At 48.9% G+C, this 20,187-nt stretch overlaps 3 protein-coding genes across 11 annotated transcripts; 1 reads left to right on the top strand and 2 right to left on the bottom strand.

Annotated features, from left to right (window-relative positions):
- JMJD6 (jumonji domain containing 6, arginine demethylase and lysine hydroxylase) lies at positions 1 to 13,281 on the bottom strand. Its single transcript, XM_066980348.1, has 7 exons — positions 13,048 to 13,281; positions 11,217 to 11,605; positions 8,011 to 8,297; positions 6,565 to 6,700; positions 6,312 to 6,450; positions 5,498 to 5,625; positions 1 to 3,864 (listed from the first exon to the last, which is right to left on the bottom strand). The coding sequence occupies exons 1-7, from the start codon at positions 13,174 to 13,176 to the stop codon at positions 3,828 to 3,830; spliced, it is 1,245 nt and encodes a 414-aa protein (XP_066836449.1). The 5' UTR covers positions 13,177 to 13,281; the 3' UTR covers positions 1 to 3,827.
- Positions 13,282 to 13,413: 132 nt separating this feature from the next.
- Positions 13,414 to 15,707, top strand: METTL23 (methyltransferase 23, arginine). 3 transcript variants are annotated; one of them, XM_066980350.1, is made up of 5 exons: positions 13,414 to 13,826; positions 13,902 to 14,006; positions 14,377 to 14,614; positions 14,954 to 15,038; positions 15,369 to 15,707. In XM_066980350.1, exons 1-5 carry the CDS (start codon positions 13,749 to 13,751, stop codon positions 15,535 to 15,537), a joined length of 675 nt encoding a protein of 224 aa, XP_066836451.1. In that variant the 5' UTR covers positions 13,414 to 13,748; the 3' UTR covers positions 15,538 to 15,707. The 3 variants fall into 3 exon arrangements, with proteins under 3 accessions (XP_066836451.1, XP_066836452.1, XP_013034653.3); XM_066980351.1 differs by having other exon boundaries at positions 13,633 to 13,826; positions 14,360 to 14,614; XM_013179199.3 differs by lacking the exon at positions 13,414 to 13,826 and having other exon boundaries at positions 13,908 to 14,006; positions 14,360 to 14,614.
- An 818-nt stretch (positions 15,708 to 16,525) lies between these two features.
- SRSF2 (serine and arginine rich splicing factor 2) lies at positions 16,526 to 20,110 on the bottom strand. Of its 7 annotated transcripts, none has more exons than XR_007163481.2 (5): positions 19,955 to 20,110; positions 19,343 to 19,739; positions 18,232 to 18,970; positions 17,462 to 17,574; positions 16,526 to 16,959 (listed from the first exon to the last, which is right to left on the bottom strand). XR_007163481.2 is itself a non-coding variant. In XM_048064430.2 (4 exons), the coding sequence occupies exons 2-3, from the start codon at positions 19,702 to 19,704 to the stop codon at positions 18,667 to 18,669; spliced, it is 666 nt and encodes a 221-aa protein (XP_047920387.1). In that variant the 5' UTR covers positions 19,705 to 19,739; positions 19,955 to 20,110; the 3' UTR covers positions 16,526 to 18,335; positions 18,660 to 18,666. The 7 variants fall into 7 exon arrangements, 2 of the variants coding, with proteins under 2 accessions (XP_047920387.1, XP_047920389.1); XR_007163480.2 differs by having other exon boundaries at positions 16,526 to 17,574; positions 18,232 to 18,335; positions 18,660 to 18,970; XR_007163482.2 differs by having other exon boundaries at positions 18,660 to 18,970.
- Between the last annotated feature and the right edge of the window lie 77 nt (positions 20,111 to 20,187).

Raw genomic sequence — 20,187 nt, 5'->3', positions numbered from 1 at the left:
TAATGCAAAATAATTGATTTTATTTAAAATAAAAAGCAAAAACACAATCATCCAAACGAGACAATTAAGAGTATCCCAGCTCTGCTGGATGGGGTGATAAAAGCAGCTAATGGCAGGGGGAGGGCTCGGGGCGACAGTGCGACTGCCGAACGCATCGGGTAAGCTTTTTCCTTCCCCCCTGTGCGAGGGGAACGCCAAAACCTTCCTGTTACAATCAGCCCACGCAGGCATTTCAGCTCTGATTCAATCAACAGTCTTGCTTCCTGCCCCACGATGGCTGGGGATTCAGGGAGGAAAAGGGTCTCGGTTAGTTATGAACGAGGGTGCTGTCTTCCTTCTACGCGTGCGGAGAGGCTTAGTGTAACTGAGAAGACGAACTGGGGCCGGCCTGCGCTCGCTGGGAAGGGGAGGAAGGTAGGGCAGTGCCTCCTCGGCATCGCCTGCCCCCAGAGCGCTTGTGCGGAGAGCAGGTGCTGGATTCGCTGTGCTTGCTCACATCTACGGCTCCGATGGGGCTACGAATTAATTTCCTCCTGAACCGTCGGAGCAGACGAGCCCGCGTTGGTGACCGGAGCTCACAACCCCCTCACCTTTTGCCAGGGCAGGCAGACCACCACCACACAAGGCTGGATGAGGAAGCCCACGGAGCACACCAGCACGTGGCGCGCTCAGGCCGGGGAGCGAGGCAGCCCCACAGCACCCCAGGGGGTGCAGGCTGGCACAGCATCAGCAGGGGCTGAGGCAGAGCAACGCTGCTCTGGGGCTCACAGAAACGAGGGGCTCACTGGGCACAGACCACAGCAGCCTGCTCCATCCAGGGTACACAAAAACACTGGGGTTGAGGCATCAATGCCATGAGAAGTGTGGCACGGGGAGGTGAGCGCACAAACCCCACCCTCCGCAGTCAGCCTCCCGCAAGCAGGGGTCCAGGCACACAGGGAGCTGTTTTTAACCCCGTGCCCAACACACGTGGCTTGGAAAGAGGGCGGGGGAAGCACCCCCACCTTCCTGCAAGGCCAACTCCCTGCTAAGAATAACGTACCCAGTCCGATTTAAAAGAATAAATCCTGATCTAGCAGGACCTCCTGTTTAGAGCAGGCCATGAAATGCCAACAGTTAAACCCCGGTGAGACAAAAAGCCTCATCCTGCCTCAGCTGACGTACCACAGAGCAATTCTGGAAGGGCCACCAGAGAACATCACAGGACCAAAACTGCTGTACAACATCCCCAATGTTTTCTGCTAGGAAAAGCTAACACCAGGTCAGGAAGCCTCGGCTGGCTCAGTATTTCTGGAACACTTTTTGTGGGAGGAGGATGTCACAGCACGTTACACAGTTATTACGTTAGCCTCACAACACCCCTGTGAGGTAGGTGTTTTCCCCGTCTACAGAGATGAAGAGATCAGCTCATCAGTCTGGTCGAGGCAAGAACCTGTACGCGGAAGACCCAGAGGCCCCAGGAGTCCCAGTTCCCAGGCTGCCTAGGCACACACGCCCTCGTGTCGTATCACAAAGTGCCTCGTGGAGAAGTCAGAACGGTGTTGCTGGTATCCTGATGCCTGCGGCCCGTTTCAAACACACGGCCTTGTGAGGGACACAGAGTGAACACAGGCTGCGAACTGGAACGGTTTTATTTCACACCACGAAGAGTTCATAGGCACGGAGGAATACTCTGCGCTCCCCAGCTTCCCACTGTGCTTCTGGTGGAAGAGGCGTGGGTGGGTTTCCTGGCGCAGTGATCAGCCTTTCAAGCACGCGTAAGGTTTTAGGATGGCAAAGCTGAACCCAAAGCTGAACCATGCACGCCAAACAACAGCAAGCTACTGCATAAGCCATCTTCCATACATAGTAACCATCAAGCCACCAAGGAGGGCAGGCAGCCTTGCTCAAACAGCAGGCAGATGTTTAATAAGGGCTCAGCTCACCAGGACAGAGCCGAGAGTGCTGAGCCTTCGCCTCCCAAGGCCACTGTTCTTCCAAAAGGCAGCAGCTGAAGCCTGTTCTTTCTAGGAAGGACTAAATGGGTTGTGCAAGCTCCCAGGCTGTTCAACTGGGCAGGAAAAAAAAAGGCAACCTTGGCCAGAAATGCTAGAAGTTTGGGAAGTAGTCTTCTGGAAGAATCTGCAGCACTGTATGGAGCAAGCACGCTCACTTATGTCTGGCTGTCACAGGAAATTCAGGAGTCAGGATAGCTGAGGAATGCACCAATAAACCTTCACTCTCTCCGTTTTTCCATCAACACACTGCTCCGACATAACTGACTGGTACAGAAGTTTCAGAAACAGAGATCCTGACGAATGGAGTTAGAATTCCCTCGCACAACAGGATATAGCCCAGTCTCCAAGAAAGGAGAGAGCATTTAAATAGGAAGAGACAGGCTTAAAAACAAAACGAAAACCCCAACAGAACAGACAAGCAATGTTCTGGCTTCCACCAAACCCAACATGTATAAGAAAGTCATAATTAAGACTGCCAATATTCTTTTTAATTCAGCTTCCAGTGCCCAGGCATTACTTCTTGATTAGTAAATGCAACCGCTTCTGCTTTCAGGTTTCCTCTCCCAGAGAAGGACGGCTGATGTGAGATCTAATACCCACCTCCCAGGTCTCAGGAGAGCACCCAAGGAAGCATCCCAAACTACAGCTGCCTTCTGGCTGTGCTGTTCAGCTAGAAAAGGATCGCCTCCTTGCAGCACACCTCTGGCCAGACCGACCTCTTCACTGACACTACCAGCACAAGCTCCTGCAAAAGAAAGCAGCTCCAAGAGATCCCTTGGGGATGAGAGCTTCACCTGGCATCATAGAAATGCACCTAACACAGACTTAAGCATCACATTGTATTTTTAAAAAGCATAAAACAACATCCCCCTCCCAGTCCTTTAAAATTGGCACTGCAAGTTCCGGAAATTTCTGAACCCATAGCCTCAAAGAAAAGCCATTTATGTTTGTGAACTGCACTGGCCTGAACAAGCCCACGGCCTTGAAACTGTTTGGTATTTAAAGCCCAACAACTGTTGTTGCCATGTAAGAGTCAGCCTTTGTCAGTCGTTACCCAGTGCTAATCATCGCACCTGCACCTAGAGGAGTGTAATTACCTGCAAACACCGACTTTTCTCCATTTTTTGCTGTGCAAGAAACTCCAGGATTCTCCTGCTCCATCGAGCTTCCTATCGCAAGGTGCTAGTGCATCTTTGTTACCACACAGAGCAAAAGTAAACGGACCGCTGCTGGTTAGTGTGTTACACCTTCGACGCATGTGTGGAGATAAGGACCACAAAAGATGCTTCGGGTAGGTGGCCACCTCCACTGAAGTTGCTTCAGCATTTGGAGCATACGTACCGCCTTCCTTTCCTGAAATTCCGGTGCGAGATCTGCCAGATGTTCAGACGGGCCAGAAGGGCTGGTGTTCCTTTCCTCAAGTGTACAGGACAACATGTAAACATATGACAGTGTCAAAGCAAGGCAGGTTTCTAGGTTTACCTGCTGGTTTTAAAAAGAGTTCTTTAAGAACTGACCGTTGTCTTCCTTGCCAGTTACGTGAACCATTAAATACTCGGCGTGTCCTTACCCAAAGACGGGCTCTTAGTGCACTCACTTGGGGCGCAGAGGGGACAAAGCATTGCACAATAATGGAGGTGGGGAGTTCCCCTTTCAGTTAGTAAGGAGCCAACCTTCGACAGCACGTAATGAAGATGGATGTTTGGACTGAAGAGTGACAAACAAACTTAAGGACTGTGAGAAACAGGAGCAGAGGGGGGTAGAACAGAGCTGGCTGGCTGCTAACGGAGCTTCAATCGGCAGCTGCCTCTAGGCGGGTGCTGTTATCTCTCAGGGGTAACTGCGGCCTCCACAAGATTCCCTAATCCTGTCAAAAAAAGGTACAACTGCCTGTCATCAACTATAGCATTTCCCCTCGTACCAGGGCACAAGATCACAGCATGCAGGTTAATTGTATGATTAAGATCTTATGATGTAAGATTCTGTGATTGAAATTGTTTCTATTAACTAATCCATCACAGCTGGAGCAGAAATCCCACCCCATCCTCACAGAGAGGTACAATCAACATACAGGAAGAACAGTGAAACCCAGAAAGAGGAGGTTCTAGGCAAGGTGCTAATTTTTAATACTTACGATAATAATTTCAGAATGTGAAGGGCAAAGAATTGAAAAACACACAGGACTTTCAGCAGAGCAGATCTGCACACGTGGTCTGCTTTTGCAGCTTTATTTAAAGCAGGGTCTGCATTATGATGTTATCACCTGCTGCTTGTTCCCTGCCTGAAATCACAACTGTCTGCTGAAATGGGATTTGACAGTACTGTAACGAATTATTAAAACCTCTAGGGGAAAATAAGCAGTCAGCACAGTTCACTCCAACTGTTTAAGGATGCTCTGCACTTCTAACTCAATTGTATCCAGCTACGAGCAACTCCTGAAAACAAGAGAGCAACATGTCCCAGCCAGAAAGTGGCAATATGGACAGGAGCAACCGGGCCTTTAGGCAGTACCCGGCCTAACAGGTAGGGTGTAGCGCTGGGAATCTGGACTTCCTCAGATCAATTACTTTTGCACACCTTCTCTAACAGGCCACGCACTAAGTCACCGCAGCACTTGTATCCGTGCCAAACGTGGAGCACCAGCAGCTCAGGAACTAGACAGCACCCTAGTGCAGGCAGGCAGCTACTGCAGGAGCACTGGTTACCCAAACCACGAGGAGTTTGCTTCAGAATTTCGGGAAGCTTCTTTTATATGAGGAAAAATGCTTCACTTAGCAAGTATCTTCTCTGTTTGTTCTCCCCTGCAGTATACTCAGTTTCCTGCTGTTTCTCTGTTTTTAGCCTGGCAACTCGAGAACTTCCTCATTAATTTTACCCCAAGCAATTATCTATTCTTGGTTCTGCAGTGTTAGTACTCCCTCCATCCATCTTGACTGATGAGAAGCTTCTTTTTTTTTATTTTTTAAAAAACAGGTAAACACAGACATCTGGGATTTTGGATGAATTCTGCCTTTAACAGATAAAACAGTGCGCCAAACTGAAGTAATCCAGGCCACAATAAAACAAGAGACACCATACAACTACTTGAAGGTTTTCTGTTTGGACAGCAAGACATCTGAAGCAGAGTCTGGCCTGATCATTCCTCATCTTTAATTATTCACACCTAACGTGTGCTCTCTAAAGAAGGCAATTAAAATACCCCACCTCTCCCATTAAAAATATGCTTTCTCTATTAAAAAGACAACTAGGAAAAGTAATAAAACTGTTTATTAAATAAAGTAAAAAAATCATTTTTTTTAAAAATACCAAGAATCTTGGTTTTCAGTTTGGAGCAACTTCATGGAAGGAGGGTATCACCACTAGCCAACCGTTTCACATCCCCTAAGGATCCCCTTGCTCTCCATCCCTCTATGCTCAGGACTTGTCCTATCTTACTCTGACCGCTCTGCCTTGCACTGTCTTTTGCTTGTTTAAAAGAAAAACAGTTGCCATCGGGTCACCTGGAGGAGCTGCGCTCTTTGCTCACACAGTCGTCCTGGGAAGTCGTATCGCCGTTACCCATCATGCTGCACGTTCGCCTCTTTTTCCTCCGGTGCATCATGCCCTCTGTCTCAGAGCCAGAGTCACACTGAAATATGAAGAGACAAGACCGGAATTCAGAGAAACCTGGTAAAATGTTTGTGCTATGGAATTCAGCACAAGAGCTGCCTCAGCAACCTTGAATAATCAAAATTCAAAGACCAGGCTAGATTAAACACATGAAATCAATTTTAAATTAAGTGACCAAAACCCAGAAACTGGCACGTTCTTAGATTCGGTCATTGGCTAACGCAGGTTTGTGGTAAGACAACTGACACATTCAGTTTGGCTCCTATAAGGATCTAATCATCTAAGAGCAGATTCAGCACTTTCTGACACGTTTATGCCACTACAGTGAAGTCCCGTGTCATAACCGATAGTCTCTGTTCTGGACCTCATTCCCCCTTCCCACTTGAAAGGCATCCAGTTTGCTGCCATTTTATACAAGCACGGCTTTGCAAAAATATGTGACAGATTTATATATTAGAGGAACACAAATCAAAGAAGTCAAATTCATTTCCCAACACAAGGATGGGCTTCAGCAGACAGAACCTGCTTGGAGCACAGATTCTTCCACAGTATGTGGGTTTTTTAGTTGCTTTCTAAAAATTTCTTCCACAAGATATGAATCTTAGGATGTGGATTATGATTCAAGATGACACATGATCAGGTACGTAAAAAACTGACTGCAGAATACGGATTACCTACTATAGTAAAAAAAAAAATCAACATTACCTCTGAATCAGAGTCGGAGGAGCTAGAACTTGAGGAACTGGACGAATCACTAGAACTGTCAGAAGCAATACCAGTAGATTCCTGTAGATCGACCGAATCAGCCAAGGCTGCCAAGTCAGGATGCTCCTGCTTTAAGATCCTAAACACAGTTCAAACGTCAGCATTAGCCTTTGAACAGTAACACTGCACATAAATGAGCAGTTTTGCTTCTCTGTTTTAGAGAAGATGAAGCTAGAGGTACTAAATCTCTTACCTGTACCACTTCCGTGACAACTTGGGTCTCCCTCTCACTGTTTTGTGCCACACCACAGGGAAGTTGGTACAGCTGGCAAAGTTCTGCGTGATGGCAATCGTCGTGTCGAGATTGAGAACTACGTGCCACCAGCCACCTGTAAACACAACGCCAGTGACCACTTCTGGCTACGCAGCAGAAAGCACGCTCGAGAACAGCCACGCATCTTTTCCCATAGGAAACTGGACCTCATCTCCTGAACCCAGGTGAGTTTGCCACAGGATCTTCTGTCCTCAGTCTTATTTCAGAATTCATTCCAATCCTCTGCAGGTTCTTATTACAGAAGGCTGCACAATGCTCTAAGCAAGTTATCCAACTCATGAACAGTACTTAAGATCTGACTTGACAGCAACACACTGGCTGCTGACAGCGTATTTAATAGCAAGAGCCATTGTAACCCAGACAGCACAGAGACCCTCTCTGTTAAGCTAGGGAACACTTTCCACGCTGAATTAGTAAGGTTCTTATGATCACAGACCAACCTTTCTTTTAAAAATAGATGCAAAATTGTTTCCCCACACAGAATAAAAATAGGCAGCGATGTTCTTACAACCCACTTGTAACCGCATAAAAAGACTACGGTTTAATGGAAACCGACAGCTACAAAATCCTAACAGAAGGTACACCGAGGAGTCACGAATAAGTGCCAAGACAATCACAAGGCACCCTTCAAACATGAAGTCAGCCGTGTATTAGAGACGAGCAGGGTGGATAGAAGCTATGTGGCATGCTGCACAGAAACGATGCAAGATTTAGAGGTTGGAAGCTAGGCACTGAACTCACCCACTCTATCCACTAGCCACCTTACCTCCCAGTTACAGTGGGGACACTCCGCACAGCCACCCTCTGAGAATGGCCTCCTTATCAGATCTTTCTTTAGCTTTTGATTTCAAACACAAGATTAAGCATAACCATGGAGAAGTGGGTGGAATGCGTCAGTGACTTCGAGTTCTTTTCCCACAGCCAAGAAAAACACATGTGCAATCAGACTACCCAGGCTACAAAATTCACTAATGAATTTGGAACAGTGTGTATAAACTCAAATATTTTTTGTCTGAGCGTTACTAATACTCAAACAGCTTTATTCTTTTATGCTTTGATCTTTTCTTATTTATGTAATTTAGTTCAGGATCACATTTCTATGATTCTGCAGCTCGATTCCCATTTGGTTTGCCATCTGTACCACCCTATGCTACAGGCCATTTATATGTCAAGACATTCAGAAAACCACTGAACAGTCGCAAAGAGAGCCTCACACAGTACACAGCCCTTTGAGACAGCTCAGAGTAGTTTCTTTCCTAAGAGATGAGCCACAAAAAAATCTGAAATATTCTGTTTATCTCTATTATACATGTTAAAAATATGCTTTTCTCTGCCAGATTCACTTACCAGAGATACTGTACGTACCTGGTACAAAGACCGTCTCGCCTGGTTTCTGTAAGATTTCCAAGGGTTTGAACTCAGGGGGCCAGGTGGGGAGCTGTGTCCTGGGATATATGACGTTGAACCACGTGATAGCTTCATCCTGCTGGTTCCCTCCCTCCTCTCGTGTCACTTTGATCAGCTCTCTGGGGGTGCTGGTGGGGAACAGGCACCAACGCTTGTGTCCTTGGACTAAGGCATTCCACGCACTAGTTCCCAAGGGGTCGATGTGAATTCCTGTGCCAGACCGAGGCGGGCCCATCACAAACCACCTGCACAGAGAGGAATAAAAAAACCTTCAGTCACAAATCAAGTAGCTGCCTTATCTTTTCTTCACATTTAGACAGTTTTGCAACTGTTAATTTCTCATATGGTCAGAAATGAAGGTAGCTACCTCAACTGCTTTCTTCATTTGCCTTCTTGAGATTGTTAGGCTCAGGCTACAGCAAATGATATGACATGGGTTTAATCTAAGAACCAAAATGAATCAGGACAGGAAAGTCTCTAGGCCAAGACAGTGAAGATAGCTTTATAACACAAAATACAGCTATGAAACATAAGCAGTTCTTCAAGAAAATATACACTGGCCTCAAGGTTTAAGCCTTCATGTTTTTGCAGCAGTGTTTATGAACGTGATTAAGTCACAATGGCCTGCATTAGGGTTCTTGCTATGCAGGAGGATGCTCCTAAGCCTCTGCTTTTCTAAAATTTGCTACTCATAAATAGAACCAGAACTACAGTACAATGAGGAACAAACAAAAGGCGATACAAATAAAGAGGAGAGTGAAGTTACGCAACCATGGCCTGCCTCTGTGCCTTCTGTTCATTGACAAAAGGCTTTTTATTCCTATATTTAACTCACTAGGGCTTATTCTTTGGTGACCATTCAGAATTTGGTGTGTATATTCTCATTCCCAATTTGCAAAGCTTATTTCTCCCTATGGAGGAGTTTAGCTGCTACAGATAGCTAACAGCAACAGCACCTCCAATCGCTGCGTAACGGAACAGTAAGACCTACTGTACCAGATAAAACAGGGTAAGCCAGGTGATTTATTACCATACAAGAGGAAGAAATGGCAATGGCTGTTTAGAGGGAAGAGACTAAAGCACCATGGGTTTGAGTCTTTTTCCACTATGACCCCTCCACTGGGTGGCTGACAGGCACTGATACTGAGCAAGAGGAGTCCAAAGGTGTAGAAAATACCACTAGGCACAAAACTCTCCATCTCCCTTCCCAGTTCAGGTATAAGTATAGCTGCTTCCTAAGCATTGTTTGCTAGCACCGGTTACAGGACTAAGTTTTGTTATCACGCCGGGTACTTCCTGCTTCATGAAGGCACCACAAAAACTAGGCCGCTTGTCACTTCTATTGTCAGCTCACTCTTTAGATTCCTATTAGCCTTGGAAAGCTAATTAAACCACAGGTAGAACTGTAGAAGTTTTTACTTAGTTTTTTAAGTACAAAGACCTGTTCGAACACTGAACAAACACTGTTCAGTACAATTTCTCTGCCTACAACCTGAATTTACACAAGGAAGGCCTTACAATTTTTACTTAGCAACACTCTCACTCACCAGCATATTTCTGCAGGAATTTAGTTTACGATGAGCATAACCCATCTGGCCATATCAAATTTACCATTAAAAACGTCAAGGCCTGTAACTTCAAATTAAAACAAACGACAGCAACAACAACAAAAAATCCCCCAAACACAACAGCTACTTCAGCAAATGGCTTCCAAGAATTACTGCCCTTATTTTAAGGAGGAACAACTCCAGTGAAGATGGTCTAAAAGGCATGAGTTCTTATTTAAGACCTGTACACTACCACACCTCTCAACCCAGAAGTCCATCTGCAGAGCGCCTGTCTTGATCACATGGTTAGAAAGCATCACTTCTGGTTGATTTTTCAGTTACGGCACTGAACTACTGAATTATCTTCATCCATTTCTGTACCTAGACTAAACTTCTACCCCCAGGAGGCATCGCATGTGCTCTACTGCATCACTCGTCTCAAAAAAGTGAGACCAAACTCACATCTTCCAGAGCAAAGTGCAAGAATTATGAACACTAAGATCACAAGGGATGAGCTCAGCATGTGCCTGTAGGTGGGGAGGGCATAGGGTAAGAAATATCAGTGTGAGCGAGTCACAGCTGGGTTACCTAGGTTATCTGTAACTGATAAACGACTCCTAGTCCTGTCAGTGTACTCAGTTACTGCTGGAGGCTACACCCGCCGTGCTTCTGGATTTGGTCACAGCACCAGATGCTCTAAGCTAACGATAAAAGGTTCGGTTATGACTTTGTAAAAATACCTACTTCTTAAACAGAACTGGTTTCACACTTCACTCCTGAAAAAGCACAACTGAACTGCTATTTCTACTATTATTTATTACTTGTTCTATTACATTTAAAACAACAAAAAAAAACATCCACATCAGAGCCTTATGTCATTCAAAGGGCAAGGCATTCTCTGACAATTATAACATGGCTATAAAGACTTTAATTACTTGGGAATGTTCAGCTTATTCTTATACTGCTATGAAGCACTACATTAATGCAAATGGAGATTCCTTGTGCATCTACTAGCCAAAATACTAGGTTGTTGCACCTGGGTTCAGGAATCAAGCGCCAACTCCGTTGTATTCAAACCAGATGCAAAAAAAAAAGATGGGAAAAGCCTACAGAGATGTGAAAGTACTGTCCTGTATCATCTGAAGGGGAGCTAAGAGCTAGCCTCCACACTTCTTACTAATCTACCTTAAGATCTTTACCTTGAAAGGCCTGACTCACAATTAAACAAAATCCCACACTGCACATAAGCCACTGCAGCAAAGCCCAGGAGCTAGTCCTGAGCTACTTGAAAATGTAAAGGCCAGAAGGCACGTCACACGCAGCAAGAAATGAATCTTCATAGCTTTCAGGAGCTATGCTGTTACTTATTTAAATCATAGAAGTGAGGTAAACTAACTTAAACAACAAAAAAAAAAGGTAATTACACCGGTGACGGGGCCAGAAGTCTCGACATACAAATCAGCTCTTCCCTTCTTCTGGGTTACAGACGTGCTCGTTGTAGAACAGCTGACATAAAACTAACGTTTTCTTTTATATAAAGCAATCGTATCTACGTAGGAATAACTAATGACGGGGAAAATACCTACTTTTATGTTGGCGTCACTGTACCATACATACCTGTACGGAGGCCTTCGTTTCTCCCCCGCATACTGAAACAGGTCATCAGTGAAGAACTTGGGTACTTTGTAGTCCTCCAGGAGTTTCCTGCGCTTGGGATGCTCTCCGTAACTGCTGTCAAATATGTACAGAGGGCTGTCGTCGCGCGTGGTCTCCATATACTCTATGTAGTATTTCATCTTCATCTTCACAGAATACCCATCATTGTCCTCCCCGCATTTGAACTTCTGGTTCCTGTACTTGCGTTTCAGCCGTTCCAGAGTCCACTTCTCTTGGGCAGACCAGCCCACCTGAGCATTCAGCAAGACCACGGGCTTGTAAGGTTTTTCGTAACGCTCAACAAATTCTTCCACCGTTAACTGGAGCGCGTCTGCCCTCTCCACGTTATCCTGGGGAACCAAGAGGGGAATACGGAGCGAATGTTAGGACAGACTTTAACTGTGCTCTCTAAATCGGCGCGGAGGCGCTTCACGCTCACACTTCGTACCACACACCACGAGGACACCGAGCTGCCTGTGCGTTATTTTAAGCTCCTCAAGGCTGCAGCCCTACTTCTCACGCCCTGCTCTCTGTGCCCATCGGTAACACCAGCAGGCTGAAGCAGCGTTTGGCACCAGTCCCCAGCGCAGTAACTCCCGGGGCAGCGGGGACACCCCTGCCCTCTGGGCTGACAGACCCTCATCCTATTTCAGCACTCGCTGCTCCCTTCTCGCCCCCTCTCCGGGGAGCTCAGGGGAGGCCTCGCTGCTCACCAAGGGAAGGAAGGAGGGAGGAATCGGGGAAGGAGAGGGCACATGTGCTCCCCCTCGAGCTTCCACTGCCAGTACGCCCCAAGGGCAGCTCTGAGGCAGCTCCAACCTCCGGTACAGGGAGCTCCTGGGTTCCCAGTGGTTCCCCAGCCCCCAGCTTCCCCTCAGCCTTCCCCCCTCCCCCCCAGATTCCTTTCAGGGCTCCCCCCCACTTCCTTCGGGTTCCCCTCAGCACCCTCTTCCCCTCAGCCTCCACCCACCCCCTTCAGCCCCCCCAATTCCTCTCAGAATTCCCTCACTCCCCCCCCCCCTTCCCCTCAGAACCCCCCCACTCCCTTCAGGGCTTCCTCACACAATACCCTCAGAACCCCCCTCTTCCCTTCGAGACCCCCCACTTCCCCCCATTCCCCTCAGGACCCCCCCCACACTCTTCGGGTCCCCCCTCACCCTCTCTTCCCCTCAGACTCCCCCCACTGCAGCCCCCCCCCCCCCCTCAGGACCCCCTCCCTGCTCCCTTCGGGACCCCCTCTCCCCCCCATCCCCTCAGGACCCCCCCACTACCTTGGGGACCCCCTCCCCCTCCCCCCATTCCCCTCAGGACTCCTCCACACTCCTTTCATGCCCCCCTTACCCCCCTCCCCCCAATCCCCTCAGCCTCCCCCCACTCCCTTCAGGACCCCCCCCCCCCTTCCCCTCAGGGCCCTCAGACCCCCCCACTCCCCTTGGGACTCCCTCACCCTCCCCCATACCCCTCAGAGCTCCCCTATTCCCCTCAGGACCCCCCCACCCCTTCCAATCCCCTCAGGACCCCCCCACTCCCTTGGGGACCCCCCTCACCCTCCCCCCATTCCCTTCAGGATCCCTCCACGCTCCTTTCATGTCCCCCTTATCCCCCCCTTCCCCTCAGGCCCCCCCCCCCTTCTTCCCCTCAGCCTCCCTCCCCCCAATCCCCTCAGGACCCCCCCCGCTCCCTTCAGGACCCCCTCACCCCCCTATTCCCTTCAGGACCCCCCCCAACCTCCTCAGGACACCCCCAATCTCCTCAGGACCCCCCCGTTCCCTCAGCGCCCCCCGCCCCCCACCTTGCACGCGGCGGGGCTGAGCGGGAAGGTCTCGCAGTAGTTGTGCCGGGTCCAGTCGAGCGAGTCCTTCAGCTCGGGCCGGGCGCTGCGCTTGGCCTCGCGGATCCGCTTCTTGCTCTTGTGGTTCATGGCGGCGGCTGGGGGGGGGGAGGCGCTGCCCCCCCGGACCCCCCCGCTCCGGGACACCCCCCCCCCGGCTCCGCTCGGCGCGCGCGGCCCGGCCCCGCCCGCACCTTCCAGAAATTTCACCCCCCGGCCGCCGCCGCCGAGAGCCCGCCCCCGCCGCGCTCCCATTGGCCCGCAGCACCGCCGTCTTCCGCCACGCCTCGCCCGCCTCCTCGGCGCTGATTGGGCCGAGAGGGGAAAGCGGCGCGGCGCGGCGGCCATCTTGGGAAGGGCGGTGCTGGCGAGGACGGGAGGAGAGAGGAGGCCGCCTGCAGGGCGCGCCCGCCCACCGGTGCGGTGGGAGCGGGGAACGCCGCCCGCCTCGCCGCTTCCCCCCGCCTCCCCCTCGGCCTCCCGCAGCCAGCCGGCCGCTCCTCACGGTCCTGCCGGCTGAGGCCCGACTGGGGCCTAGCGCCGGGCCTCCGTGAGGCGAAGCCAGCCCGGCGGCGCTCCGCGTGACGCAACAGCCGGGCAAAGCTGTCATTGGCTACCGGGGCCCGCTGCTGCGACGTGGCAGCGTGCGATTGGGCGAGGCCATGGCGGAGCCGCGGCGGTTCCGGTTCGCGGAGGCGGGGGACGGGCGGCGGGAGGCGCTGACGCTGCGCGTCCCCGAGGTACCGGCACCGGGGGGGTGGGGGGATGGAGCGGCGCGGCCCCGCGGCGGCGGCTGCAGCCCGGCTGTGTTGCAGGTGCCCGACCGCCGCTACGGCCTCTACGTCTGGCCCTGCGCCGTCGTGCTGGCGCAGTTCGTCTGGTCCCGGCGGGGAGCGCTGCCCGGCCGCAGGGTGCTCGAGGTAACGGGAGCCGGGTCCGCCCGGTGCGCATCGGGTGCGGGCGGCGGGGGAGGCGCGGGCTGTTAAAGGTACGCGAATCGCTGTAAAATGTTCCTCGCGTGCTGATTTTGCTTCGTGGGCAGGGCAGCCCTCCTACAGCTCCTGGCGCTAACCCCGCTTCTGAAATTCATTGCTTAAGTTAATCAACTGCTCAAGTTAATTAACTGCTTGGACGAGCCCCCAGGTAGTTACCGGTTACCCCAGAAGTAACTGCTCCCTCTCAGCGAGGAGCATCCTCCCTGACCCGCAGGGTGTGAGGAGTGTTGGGGCAGCATGACACACCGCCACCACATTTATCCCTCCTGCGTTCACAGAATCCCTCTCCTTCCAGCTCGGAGCAGGCGTGAGCCTGCCCGGAATGGTGGCCGCCAAGTGCGGGGCTGAGGTGCTGCTGTCGGACAGCGAAGAGCTGCCTCAGTGCCTGGAGAACTGCCGGCGGAGCTGCCTGATGAACGACCTACCCCGTGTACCCGTTATAGGCATCACCTGGGGGAGGATGTCTCCGGAGCTGCTCTCTCTTCCTCCTGTAGATATTATTTTAGGGTCTGATGTCTTTTTTGACCCCAAAGGTATGGTAACACTCTCAGGTGTCTTTGGTTTGGGACAAACTGCAAGGACTTTCTAAATGCTGTCAAAAAAAAATCAAATGACAGTTTTTACAGGGATACTGTAAATGAACTTGTTATTCTTGGGGTAAGTAATATGAAGCTATCATAAATACTACTAGAAGATAAGTGATCCAAAAAATGGAATAATTAGCTAACTACTTAAGGCCACTTTCTCATGTTTCTGCTACAGGTGCACTTTGCATTTATTTTCAACTACTATTTCCTATAAGCAGGCATATTTAACTATTCTTAGGATCTGGAGACTAACCAAGACTGCTTTATCTCCTCCCAACTACGCAGATTTTGAAGATATTTTAACCACAGTTTACTTCTTACTGGAAAAGAATCCACAAGCCCAGTTCTGGACTACTTATCAAGTCCGAAGGTAAGCTCTTTTGTACACTTAGGACTGAAAACTTAAATCCTGCCTCAGATTGTTCACGTTACCAAAGAATGTCAACTTCTCAGAGGCACAGCTGCACTGACTCCAAAGGCTAAGCTGCTCTCAGACTGTGAATCAGGTTGGTATTAGCCAAATAAATCCTGGGAGCATCAGATAAAAGCAGCTGACCCCAAGTTTACTGTTGAAGAGAGAACTATTACAAACTCAGTTTTGTGAGGTGACACATTTAAGTTTGGTGACAGTCTCCTCTAATCCCTGCCAAAGTTACCCACTTGGGTTGTACGTTCATGCATGGACGTTTCCTCCCCTCAGTGCTGACTGGTCTATCGAGGCTTTGCTCTACAAATGGAAGCTGAAGAACACCCCCGTTCCATTACACTCCTTCAGTGCAGACAAAGAGCACCTGGCCGGCTCTTCTCTACCAGGCAGACATACAATTGAAATGATGATCATCTCACTAGCAAGATCAGATGGTACTTAAGTTTATTCCACTTGTTGGTTCCAATACAAGATATTTAACTTTTACTTTAGCATGGATCTGCAGAGAACAGTCTGATTTACAGCAAACCTCATGCGTATTTTTTGGGAAGCAGACCCCCTTAGCAGTACTTAAAACATGCATTGTAAAAATAAAGCTGTTCATTTGTTTAACTATGGCTTTTGAGAAATTTGTCCTCCTTCCCAAAGACCATGTAATAGTTCAGAGACTCAATTCCATTATGTAAGCCACTACACAACATAGCTTAACAACCTGACAATCCACAAGATCCAACTTAAATTCACAACTTCAGCTATGAAGAAAGGTTAACCGCACTCTTTCAAGATAAAAAATTATCCCCTTAAGATTGGTTGCCCAGGACTGAAGCTCTTTCCTGAAGGTTTGTACACAAAAAGCCAGTCCCTTTGTTTTTAAATGACTACATAGACTGCTGTCAGACATGCAATCCTGGAACACACAAGCTCCTCAGTTTGTAGAAAAGTACTTTTAATCCTCAGTCAAGCCAGATTGCAAGTATTCAGATCTTTCCATTCCCATTAAACATACATGCATAAAGTTAACAAGGCATTACAATAACCCTTGACATGTGATGGTTGACATTACAATTCAGTTGGTATCCAAATCAAGAAAAAAAAAATCACTGTAAGATTAGCTACCATCAAGCAGCAGCCTGTTGAGTCAGGGCAAGCACACAGCAAATGCAATTAGTACTGCTCAGTGTGTATCTTCCATAACAATGTCCAACAGACCTGTCTAACGTCACGTTTATAGTCTGGTGTGCAACACTAGTCATACAGCATTCGGGTTAGTCACAATACTAGTAAGTTTGCCCGTAGTAACTTAAAAGCAACCCCAGTGGATAAAATTTAGAAGCAGAAGAATGCATTCAGTTACTATATAGAAGTTAAACATTGACAGTATAATTGCAGAAATCTTTTCAAGCTAAAAATAAGCTGACTCGGACATTACGTTGAGAAAAGTTAACACAGAAAAATGTTTAATATTAACTACAGAGACAGTGGGTATAGTACAGGATGTCTTAAGCAAAAGATACACCAATCAGTACTTACAGAGGAATGAACCATTTCTTTCTTAACATTACATTTCTCAAATGTAAGTTCATATATGCATGTTGGCAAGATTTACCATTCTGGAAAAAATAAGGTGTGTATATCATCAGCTAGATGTGCTCACTGTATGCTCCGTTATTTTTATGCAAGGCCCGGGTGACTGGAAGTGCAGTTGTCAGGCATTTTAATTAACTGGACAGCCATTTGTTTCTGCACGACAAGGCATCGTTACACAGGAGCAATCAGGAGAAAACAGGAAACAGCCAAGCACTCTGCACTGCAACACGCCACCTTAACAGCTAACCAGCATTACTCAACTGCTACACAACTGCGCCTAGTGCACAAAAATACATAAGAGAAGAGATTAGAATTGAGTCTGATAAAACAATCCTTTCAAACATCAACTGTCACCTGAAAAGATTTCTACCAATTTGGATTTGAAGATACTATTTGAATTCAAAGTAAAAAAGCATTTACAGTAAATTTCAAATTAAGTTTTGCAGAATTTTATTTAAGGAATGAAGACAAAATTGAGCATACTTTTTTTTTTCTGACAGTTAGCTACTCAGCATATAACAGCTGCATATTTCCTCAGTATGAAACTTGAGGCGGCAAGTTGCCATCAGTTTAATTTCAAATAAAAGTCAGCACTATATAAACAAAAATGAAGTTTTACCTCAAATATCCAAGCCAATAATGAAATCGGTAGTCGTTCACTTCACTAAATTACAAGAAATTTGAATAACAGCAACAAAATGGCACATAAAAATGTAAAATCTGCCACTTGAGGCGCAACTTAAACAAGTAAAAAGTTAGACAAAATGTTACAAAATAACCTTTTCAACAGCTGGTTGCTTGGGCCAGGGGTCTCTCCCATGGACTGAAGACTCAAGCGATCTTTTCCCCCCAAAGGCGTCCTTTATTGTAGGCTCTCATTTATCTGATGCATCTAGGTTTGAAGAAAGAAGAGTTCAGCTAGGTTTCTACCTTGTCTTTTTTTCACTTGTGTGGATGACTTCAGGTATACTTCTAGTTGTGTTTCAACTGGCTTTGCCTAATTTCTTAAAGTTTTAGAAATGACCACAGTGTTCCACCTCCCCCCATGTGTTGCTTTAATTCAGAGGCCAAACGTAAGGTTCTGCCGAAGTATTTAGTTACAAAGAAGAATAAGCATCAGGCTGTAGATCGAACCACCATTAACTTGAAACCAGCCTGTTTAACAATAAATTATTAAAAGTTAAGTAAGAGTTATAAAACTAATACTGCTCGATAAAAACTTAACTAAACTCTAATTAGCATTCAAAACAAAGTATCACTACTTTGGCTACAATTATTTAACTTCAGAGCTAGCTTAGGCCCTTTCCTTTTAAAAAAATAGGACCAAACAGTTTGAAGGGTTAAAGACACACTATCCTTTCCCCACCCGGTGTGTATCCTTAGAAGCCTCTTCAAGTTGTCGACTTGAGGAAAAATTAAGTTTCCGTTGTTTTCTCGTTGCAATGAATTTGCCACTTTTCTAGAACAGTTACCTCCAGTCAGTATAATGGCCACTGAACCGATCTTCCATTATAAAAGGATAGTGTATCTTTAACATTTAAAGACAAACCTGCTCCAACACACGCCCACAGAAACTGGTCCCTGGAGGATCAGCCAAATCAGTTAAAATCTGCAATACTGGCCAATATTCTTTTAGCAAACAGGAGACCGCAGCTTTAAAGGGGAAAATGCAGATGTTGGATAAATACAGTAAGAAATAGTCATTTTCATCATAGGTTGCGTCTCATACAATATTTTATTAAAATCAAGCCATTAATCTCTCAACAAAACATGAAAATTTTCTGTGTAGAAAGCCCTTTGGTATTAATTTCCCTAAACCAATAACCAAAAAGCACTGCTCAAGAAAAAAAAAAGCTAACAACGTGCCCCGTTAGGATCCACTTGGTTCAGGCTATTAATGCTAAGAACTACCCAACACCCCACTGAAGTGCTACAATAAAGTAACATGCAAGGTGTGCTGATCCCGAGGTACATTACCATTCTCCTAGGAGGATACAGCTCCTTCTTCTTCCGGAGACTTGGGAGGGCTCTTAGACCTGGATCTGGAGTTGGATTCCCTCTTTGATGTAGGTGGAGGGCTTCTAGATCTAGACCGAGATCTTGACCTGGACCGGGATCTAGACACAGACGAGGACTTTGACTTGGATCTCCTGGCAGATCTGGACTTCGATGTGGAGCGAGACCGAGAGCGTGTGCGAGAGCGGGATTTGGACCGACTGTAACGAGACCGACTGCGGGACCTAGAGCGGCTCCTGCTTCTAGATCGGCTGCGACGGCGTCTTCTAGGACTAAAACATAACAGGGGAGGGGGAAAAAAAGAACGTTAGAAGTTGAACGCAGGCGGCGCAACAGTCTTCCGCGACTACTTCGGGACAGGGAAGGCGGAACGGGCCCCACGTGGGCGAGAAAACGAGTTAAGAGGGCGCCATTGTTCAGAGTGAGTGGCCGGGGGCTAAAACTACTCGACAGAGAAACCCTCCCGCTCCGAGACAACTCCACGTGCTTTCAGTGCTAACCCCCCTCGCTCCCTCCCCACCGAGAAACTCCCTCGGGAAGAGAAACGAAACGAAGCAGCCCCACCGCACACACGCGTCAGCCTGGGCTCCTTGCCTCGCTCCTGAAACACCGCCGGCTCCCTTCCACCCTTTCCAGGCGCTCACCTGCGGCTGCGGCGGCCGTAGCCGCTGCTCCCGTAGCGGCGTGGCGGCGGGCCACGGCGGCTGTGGTGCGAGTCGGGGGGCCGGCCGTAGCGGGCCATCTGCACCCGGAGCTCCCGGCCGTCCAGCACGGCCCCGTCCATGGCGTCCATGGCGTCCTCGGCGTCGCGTTTGTCGTGGAAACGGACGAAGGCGAACCCTCGGCTCTCCTTGGTGTAGCGGTCCCGGGGGATGTAGACGTCGCCGACCCGGCCGTATTTCTCGAAGACCCTCCGGAGGGTGTCCGGGGACGTGCGGTAGGTCAGGTTGTCCACCTTGAGGGACGTCATGCCCTCCACGTCCGGCGGGGGGCGCCCGTAACTCATGGCGGGCAACAACCCCCGAGGGGCAGCGGCGGCGGCTGAGGAGAAGAAACCCGAAGGAAAGCGGCGTGTGCGTGTGGGGAGCCGGGAGGAGGCGGCGCGGCCCGGCGCGTGAGGGGGGGAGAGGCCTCACAGCGGCCGGGCGGAGAAGAGCTACAGAACATAGGGGAGGGGGGAGGGAGGGAGAAAAAAAACCGCGGAGAGGGGGAGGAGGAGAGCTCCGCAGCGGGGAGGTGAAGGGGCAGGCACCCACCTCGGGGCTCCGGGAGGCGGCCGAAGGCCGGAGCGGGGACGAGGCGCCGGCAGCCACCGCCCGCGCCCGCCGCCGCGAGGAAATGAGCGGGGCGCTGCCCGCGCGCGCCTACTTAACGCCACAAAATGGCCGCCGCCGCCCCGGAAGAGAAAGAGGGGGGTGGTGGTGGTTCGCCTCTCCTAGACGCTTTTTTTAATCTATTTTTTTTTTTCTCTCTCTTTTTTTTTTTTTTT

Source organism: Anser cygnoides, chromosome 19, assembly GCF_040182565.1.
Source record: "Anser cygnoides isolate HZ-2024a breed goose chromosome 19, Taihu_goose_T2T_genome, whole genome shotgun sequence".
Lineage (NCBI taxonomy): Eukaryota > Metazoa > Chordata > Aves > Anseriformes > Anatidae > Anser > Anser cygnoides.
This window is presented reverse-complemented; position numbering and strand designations above follow the sequence as displayed.

Coding starts and splice junctions, on each gene's coding strand:
- SRSF2 (XM_048064430.2), bottom strand. CDS start 19,704: ATGAGTTACGGGCGCCCCCCGCCGGACGTGGAGGGCATGACGTCCCTC. Junction 18,971..19,342: donor TACGGCCGCCGCAGCCGCAG/GTGAGCGCCTGG, acceptor GTTATGTTTTAG/TCCTAGAAGACGCCGTCGCA.
- JMJD6 (XM_066980348.1), bottom strand. CDS start 13,176: ATGAACCACAAGAGCAAGAAGCGGATCCGCGAGGCCAAGCGCAGCGCC. Junction 6,451..6,564: donor TTGTCACGGAAGTGGTACAG/GTAAGAGATTTA, acceptor AACTGTGTTTAG/GATCTTAAAGCAGGAGCATC. Junction 3,865..5,497: donor AAAGAGCGCAGCTCCTCCAG/GTGACCCGATGG, acceptor TTTTTTTGACAG/GATTAGGGAATCTTGTGGAG.
- METTL23 (XM_066980350.1), top strand. CDS start 13,749: ATGGCGGAGCCGCGGCGGTTCCGGTTCGCGGAGGCGGGGGACGGGCGG. Junction 13,827..13,901: donor TGACGCTGCGCGTCCCCGAG/GTACCGGCACCG, acceptor GCTGTGTTGCAG/GTGCCCGACCGCCGCTACGG. Junction 15,039..15,368: donor ACTACTTATCAAGTCCGAAG/GTAAGCTCTTTT, acceptor TCCTCCCCTCAG/TGCTGACTGGTCTATCGAGG.